Source organism: Vicia villosa, unplaced genomic scaffold (genome assembly GCF_029867415.1).
Source record: "Vicia villosa cultivar HV-30 ecotype Madison, WI unplaced genomic scaffold, Vvil1.0 ctg.001969F_1_1, whole genome shotgun sequence".
Taxonomy (NCBI): domain Eukaryota; kingdom Viridiplantae; phylum Streptophyta; class Magnoliopsida; order Fabales; family Fabaceae; genus Vicia; species Vicia villosa.
This window is the reverse complement of record NW_026705796.1, coordinates 147182-155596: the sequence shown is the minus strand read 5'-3', so window position 1 is coordinate 155596 and position 8415 is coordinate 147182. Positions and strand designations below refer to the sequence as shown.

At 35.1% G+C, this 8415-nt stretch overlaps 1 protein-coding gene across 1 annotated transcript; it reads right to left on the bottom strand.

The window, feature by feature from the left end:
- Window positions 1-661: 661 nt before the first annotated feature.
- LOC131637356 (uncharacterized) lies at window positions 662-1971 on the bottom strand. The gene is made up of 2 exons (XM_058907953.1): window positions 1732-1971; window positions 662-1630 (listed from the first exon to the last, which is right to left on the bottom strand). The coding sequence occupies exons 1-2, from the start codon at window positions 1969-1971 to the stop codon at window positions 662-664; spliced, it is 1209 nt and encodes a 402-aa protein (XP_058763936.1).
- Window positions 1972-8415: the final 6444 nt, after the last annotated feature.

Sequence of the window (8415 nt, the reverse complement as noted above, 5' to 3'; positions counted from 1 at the left end):
TGAGCCATGGTTTGAGTTGTGGCACCATGTCTTGATTAAAAAGTCAGTTGTTCAGTGAATTAGGTCAAAAACCCTAATTGTCGACCTGATGAAATTGATGACTGTGGATCTTGAATTGAGATGCAATTTCCATGGGATATTGTCATAGGGATTATTTGAGGATGATTGAAACCTTTGATTGACTTCCTGGGGATTTTTAGGGTTTCCCAAATGTGATCCCTGATTTTAGTCCCTGATAGTTCAAAAACCCTAATCTGATGATTTGAAATTTCTCTATTGATCAATCCTTGTGTAGGAGATGTTATGAGCCAATGGATTAGGTCAAAATGATGCACTTGGGGTCTTGAGGTCATGTCCCAAGTCATTAGATCAAATTCTGAGCAAAAGTCAGGAGTATGCTATCTTCAGTCAAAACCCTAACTTGGTTGGTTCAGAGCCTTTGAGATTGTTGAAATGAATCTCTGAGGACCAAATGTTGATTGTTGATGAAGATAATTCTTTTGAGATGAAGGGAGAACAAAACCCTAATTGATTGTTACTTGTACTGATGAGTGATTTTCTTGATTAAATCCTGCTGAGTCACAAGTAACAAACACAAGCTATGCAATTTGTTAGAGATGCAAATGATGCATATGCAAATGATATGAGGTGGTATCTTAGGTCAAAAATTGGGGTATGACACATCCTCACACGAAATAGAGCTGAACCGAATACCCGACAAGCAAGGGCGCGAAAAATCAGGTTCAGCAAACTGACTAGAGAAAAATCTCCTAGCTTCCTCCTTCACATCCTCTACAGACTCCAGCAAACGGTCCTCCACTAAAATAGAGCTGATGTGATTTCTCAAAGACCTTTCCCTCATGCAGCAATGGAAGAACTTATTGTTTGAATCACCAAGAGTATCCCACTTCAGCCTGCTCTTTTGCCTCAAAAAATTCTCTTTTAAGTACAGCTTCTTCCATAAATCGCTAGTTGCCTCACTCCTCTCGACCACCACCTCCTTGACGAAGTCCTCCCTGCAAGCCTCAAGCAAAGCATCAGCATTGTTAATTTTCTGGATCCCCTCCTTGATATCAAGATCTATTTTGGCAAAATGATCCACATTCCACGTCCGGAGACTGGATTTTAGGATCCTCAATTTTTCCTTCAGAATAAAATCACTCATCCCCTCAACCTTGATACTCCTCCATTCCCTTTCCACATAAGACAAGAAAGACGAATTATCAAACCAATTGTCGTTAACTCTAAACGGTTTAGGGCCCCAGTCAGAGAAATCGGAGATTAACCAGATAGGGCAGTGATTAGAAACATCACGATTGTCAATGAGCTGCCCAATGATACCCCAAGCCGTGATTAAAGAATCGGATAAAAGGAACCAGTCGATTCTGCTCATAGAAAGACCATCGCCGCTATACCAGATAAAGCATTTCCCTTTACACTGCACATCAATCAAATTAGATCCAAAAATGAATTCCGAGAAATCCCTCATCTCCGACCTCCTGCTTCTAATCCCATGCCCACGTCTTTCCCTCTTGTTGGTCACAGCATTAAAATCCCCTGCGATACACCATTCTCCATCAGAGAACTTGGACTTACAGATCAACAAATCCTTCCACAGCTTCCTTTTGAGCTTAAAAGAACAAGGTGAATACACATTCACGATATAGATAGTCATCCCCTTCTGAATGATTTTGATCCCTAAAAAGTCTCCCCCCTGAAAGAAAAAAGCACCTCGCAAGCATCTTCCTTCCAAATAGAAATCAAACCTCCTGAAGCTCCAGAAGAACCCGAAAAAGACCAACCCACCTTCTCACCCGGCCAGAAGCTGTTAATAATTCCCACATCAACAGATTCCAGTTTGGATTCTTGAATCAAGAAAATATCTGCCTTCCCATTCTTCACAATTTGACCAATCCTCTTCCTCTTTATCAATCTGCCTCCTTCCCTAATATTGAAAGATCCTATAATCATAATCCCGGATTAGATTTCTCCTTCTTGCCCAACTTCTTCTTGCTATCAGCATCTTCAAGCTCTAAAAACTAACTCAGCTCCGAAATTGGTGATAATGTTCATAAGTTTTTCTCCAACATTAGATTCAATCTGATTCCAGAATCTAGAGTTACCCTTTACGACATCTGAATCTGAAACCTGATCACAGCATAAAATAGTCCCCCCTGAGAAGATACTTTCGTCCTTTTTTGCGCTTGAAGAAGAGGAGCAAAGGGATTCAGAGATTTGGGATAATCTAATGGTCTTGTTGGGCTTCCTCTGGGTATAAGGAACAGACGGCCCAAACATTATACAAGGGCTCACCACCTCCACATTCGCAAGAGATTGCTTCTTGGGCCTTATGGACTTGCCTACCTTCGGCCCAATAAGAGCCTTAACTTTAAGGGCCTTTTTTGCTAATCCCTTTGTCTCGAAAACACCAACAACCTTGTCCACCTTTTTGAAAAAGGTATCGACCGAAAAGTCATCTCCAATTACCTCGTTAGAGAAATCCAAGATAGAAGTACCCTTTTTAGCTGACAGGTCCATATTTTCCTCCCTAGCCTTTCTGACAGCGCTATCAAATGAAAATCCCCTTTTATTCTCCTTTACACCTGACTTACGTTTCCCCTTATCCTCCTCAAGCTGGGTTTCTGCACACAGCGTCACGTCTCTTCTGCTTACCTCGAAAACCGCTTCATCTTCCTTGTGCACTTCTGCAAGAACCGGAGGGACAACAAACTCTCCTTCTTCAAGATTACCAACATCCATGTTACTCCATCTTAATTCAGAATCAGAAGAACATTCAGAAGAGACTATCTTCTTAGTAGACATATTAAGATCAATACGGAGAGGACCATGGGTGTCCTCAGTCATCTTGATTCTAAAGACTGTTCCATTGATCCGAACACTAAATGATTCGTTCAAAACAGAAGCACATGTCGTTCTCACCAGAATCCTTGCAATATCCATGTGTTCTCCTTTTAATGTGTTATCATCACAACACACATACTTTCCCACCATATTAGCCAGAATCTCAAAGAACTCAAAGTTCCAAGCATGACAAGGAATCCCGTAGATCATTAACCAAGTTGCTCTCTCTAAATCGACATCCTCTTCCTTCCACCCTCTTATCTCTGAAAACCACTGAGACCACCAGCTTCTCCCTTCCTTGATGAGATCTAGCGTAGCTCCCTCCTCTAAATCTTCCAACAAGCATAAATTTGCCCCCAGGGGAGTTGCCTTGATAGAAAAATAGCCCTCCACTTCAAAGCTTGTTTGAATATTGTAAGACATCCCAGGATTTACCATCACTCCGACGAAAGCTTTCTTAAATCTATCCAAGTACTCCGAGCCAGAGTTGAAGCTCAGATGGCACACCTGCTTCGCATGCTTCCCACCCCTTACAACATCCGCGAAAGATGAATTACCTTCCGGTCTAAACGTCCTATGATCCTTTCCCGACGCCTGAAAACCAGGATCGTTGCGTATAGTTCTCCGGTACTCCCTCTCGTTTCCGTGAGACCTCTCCTCACCAACCGTATACTTGGCAGACTCTCTTCTCGTAAACCGTGGCAGGTTAGCATGAATCTTTTTACCGTCCACCATGATGTTATCAAGCTTAACAGCAAAGAGCCTTCCATCTTCTACCTCCGCAAACCGTGCAAAGCCAAATCTTTTACCAAGGTTGTTCTTCCTTGGTGATATGACCACTTCAACGATTTCCCCCACACATCCGAACAACTCATACATCTCCACCGAAGTGATTCTATCCGGAATCTCAGAAAAGAAGAAAGAGGTGTACAAGTTCCCTTTCTCCACATGAACCTTGCTCCCTTCCGGATACACATCCCACCTTGGAGCCAGATTTTTAAATCTGCTCTTTCCCACCCTTTGCCATTCAGAATCGTCTTCTTCCATTCTCAATATACACGAAGATTGATTGATATGGTAAGAGACTAAAATACGCAAATTGCTTGTCTCTTCCACATAATTAGAATGGAACAATATTTAACATCTAGGTATGGCAAGAATGGAAGAATGGAAAGGATAAATGATTTCAAAGTTAAATATGAGCAAGGAAAAAATTTGAAATTATTATTAAAGTAGAGTTTGCTGTGATCAAATTCATTAAAGTTAATAATTTTAAATTTTAAAATTGAATTTTGATTTAGATACTATGTAAATAACATTTTGTAAAATTTATTATTATAAGATATATAAAGATTATTCAAAGATGATTTTCATAACGAAATGTAGAATTTTGATAACTTTATCGCGGAGGATAAAGAATTTGAGATTCCTACAAATAAGAACCTCGTGAGGAAGGTTCTCCGCGGATTGTTGAAACACAAATCGAAAGTTTGTCAATGATTGTTGAAAAATAAATCAAACTTAGAATAAGCAGAAAGTCTGAAAGGCTAAGGATCTAGGACCAAACAGAATCGATTGTCGGCATATTTCTTGTATCTAGTAGAAGAAAATGGTGAGAATTTTATTCATAAGATTCCTATTATTCTTCGAGTGGAAGTTGACCCTAAAGAGTTACAATGAAAATTTAATTTCAAGGGACTTCTCTTGGAATGATGTTATCCAAGATGAAATGAATTCAATAATGTCGAAACATACTTGAGAACTTGTTGATCTACCTAAAGGATCAAGACCTATTGGATTCAAGTGGATGTTTAGAAGGAAGTATCATAGAGATGATACACTAAAAAGGAACGTGTTGATTATTTCAACACATATGCATCACTAACAAGGATGGTGATAATTGAAAGTATCACTTACATTAGTTTCTTTGCATGATCTTATTGATCAAGTAAATGTCAAATGACATTCCTAAATAGAAATCTCAATAAGGAGATTTATATGGAGCAATCGGAAAGTTATGTACTTCTTACTGATGAACAAAAAGTGTACAAGCTTGTTAAATCCTTGTATGGATAAAAAAACAAGCACCAGAACAATGACATTAAAAATTTGACTTTGTCATTGTAAGATTCTCCGACTAAGGAGGAGACACACAAATTAAAGGGGAGGCACACAAGTTAGGGGGAGAGCTTTCAATCTTATCAAAACAAGAACTCAAGGAGTTTGTCATCATCAAAAAGGGGGAGATTGTGATAATATATCTTATATATAATTTTGATGAAGACAAAGGTTATCAAAGAAGAAAAAGGATCAAAAGTGTCATGCACACCAATGATGAAGTTGATCAAGAAGGTTGAACATAGAAATTCAAGTGAATATTTGTGACTAGAGAACTTAACTAAGGTACTCATTTCAATTTATACTATACTACTTTAAATTGATCATAATTTTATCTCACTTCATCTAAAAACCTTCTTGCATCATCATGCATAATTATCGAAAAACCTTCTTCATCTAATTCTTGTGACAGTGTTTATACACAAAGTTGTGTGAGAATATTGTCAAGAACACTATATTGAGAAAACTTCCACATTCAAGATGAAAGATCTTGGACTAGTTGACACTCTTAGGGGATCAAAGTAATGAGAAAATAGTGGGGGTTATGAACTTAGTCAAATACACTTTGTTGAGAAAGTTCTTGATAAGTTCAAACGGTCACGTTTCAAGAAAGTGAATATTCAATTTGATCTTAGTGTCAAAATGATAATGGAAGAGTTGTGGTCATATTAGAATACACAAGTGAAATTGGTTTTCTAGTGCAATGTACTATATTCGACACAACATTTGCAATTAGTAAATGAATTGATTTACTAGCAATCCAATAGTGAGCGTTGGAAGGTCATCACAAAGATTTTCGGTCACAAGGATTTTTGATTATCTTTTAAAAACCAAATCTTGACCTCCATTATGGTAGGTTTCCTGCCATATTAGAAGGATATACCAATATGAGTTGGATATTGAGTGTTGAAGATCATAAATTTACAACTAAGTGGATATTTACACTAGTTGGGGGTGAGATTTCTTGGAAGAGCAAGAAACAAACATGCATCACTCTCTTGACCATGGATCCATAGTGTGTGGATCTCGCTTCCACTGATCAAGAAGTTGAATGATTGAAGGACCTTCTGTTTGAAGTTCCATTGGCTAAAGACAATGTAATAGTCAAGCCAATTTAGCAAGAGAATTCATATATGTGTAAAATGAAAAGTCTGGGCACTGAGGTCTTAGACATTCTTTCGTGATAAAATTGATTAAAGATGTAATCATTTCATTCACATATATATGATCGATCTATTATTTGAATGATTCATTTACTAAACTACTGGCCAAGGATTTAGTAAAGACAACCTCGAGAGGTGTGAGGTTGAAGCTCCTTGAATAAGTGTTCCGACAATGATAGCAACCCAATCTGAAGTTAATACATCTTAACCTAAGATTCAATGGGTAACAAAAAGTCGTTGATTTGGAAGTTGGTGCAACATTTTGTGATAATGTTGACTATTACATAATTGAGGGTTGAGTTTCTTTAAAAAACTATTAATGAAGTTCTATATCGACGAGGATATGTATCTCAAGAAATAGATACAAATGAAACTTCACCTATATGAATTTCGAGATGGTACCGTCTTAAAGTGAGAGTTGGATTTTCTCTCATGAAAAATTCATGAAGAACAGGAAAAGCACATGGCCATAAATAGTGCTAGGCGAGATATGTAGGCGAAGAACCTTTGAAGAGTGTGTGTATAGTAATTCCGGTCTGATCACATGGGATAACGGTTCAAAGCATAGCTACCTAACGTTCCGATTAGGCTTTGTGTTGTCTTTACTAAGGTTAAGTTCAAATCGAAAGATACCTAACTGTATTAACACTTTTTGCTTTCTAAATGGGGGACTGTTGTAAATTATTAATAATAATTAATAATATGATAGTTGTTCCAAAATGACAAGAGAAGTGGATTTGAAAAATGGCAACACTTCATGAAGTGTTGTAGAATGAAACCATGCAACTTTTGAAGTGCGTTGTTATAGGTCAGTTATTGTGACTTTTGGTAAAAGACATTGTTTCACAAAGGGTCGCTACCTTGTGAAACAATACCAATGTGGCCTATAAATAATTCATTTTGAATTCAAAAAAATCACAACACAAAAACGCAAATCCTCTAGAGTAAATTCCAAACACTCTTCGCTACATTCGAGTTTTCGTCGGTCTTGCGTAGACTCGAGAAGGCTGAATTATCCTGGGTATTCCTGCATAGAAACTCTAAGACAATGTGAGAGTGCTTGAAATACTATAAGGAAAGTGTTCCGTACACGATTCTAGCCTCGATTCCATTTGATTGAAATTAATTTTCTAACATGTGTGTGTGTGTGTGTTTTTAAATTTGAAATAAGTTACTTAATTGTAAAATGAACAATAATCATATAACTTCAATTAATGTTGATTAAAAATAAAATGACTATTGTGCTGATAGTAACCGTGAGAAGTAAAGTTAGTTGTCTACATGACTATGAGATATTATTCAATTTGATACGACGTCGAATATATTTAGTTATACATGTAAATTTGAAATGAATTACTTAATCGTAATTTGACAATTATTAACTATTATATATATATATATATATATATATATATATATATATATATATATATATATATATATATATATATATATATATATATATATATATATATATATATATATATATTTGATGATAATGACCTGTGAAAAAAAGAGAAATTGCGACATTTAAAAATAAGGATTTTTTTTGTCTCAAATAAAGTCAATGATTAATTAAAGTAAAATAGATATTTTATTAATAGTTACGCGTGAGAAAAGGAGAAATTTTGACATTTAAAAATAAGAATGTTGTGTCTCAAATAATGACAATTAAGATGGAAAGTTAATTGTGAGTAAAGGCTATTGAGTATTATCTAATTGGATAAAATAAATTCTTAATTTTATATAATTTAAAATAAATTTTAAAAATAGATTAATTATTATTTTAGTAATAATAAATAAATAGAATTGATTAAATATGTCATAAAAACAAAATTAAATGTCAATATTATATACATTTATACACTAATAATATTTATTATAATAATTATATACATAATTATACATATTAATATGTTACAAATAATTTTTAATAAATTAATAATTATTAGAATGGTAGTAAAGATAAAATAATGATATGAAAAGAGAAATAAACATAAAAGAAAAATGAATTTAATTTAAAAGAATAATGAGATGGTGAATAAAAGAGTAGAAAATAAAATAAAAAATAAAAGTTAAAAAAGTGTTAAACCAAAACATGAAACTTGATAGCATTTAGTTAAAGTAAAGTGAATTAACTAAAATATTAGATTTTTACTATTTTAATTTTTTTTCAAATGTAAATAATTTTAAAATGAATGACACTATTAATAGTTTGCATTACTGTTTCTTTTACTCTATATGTTTTCTTCGTATTTAATAGAAATTGTTC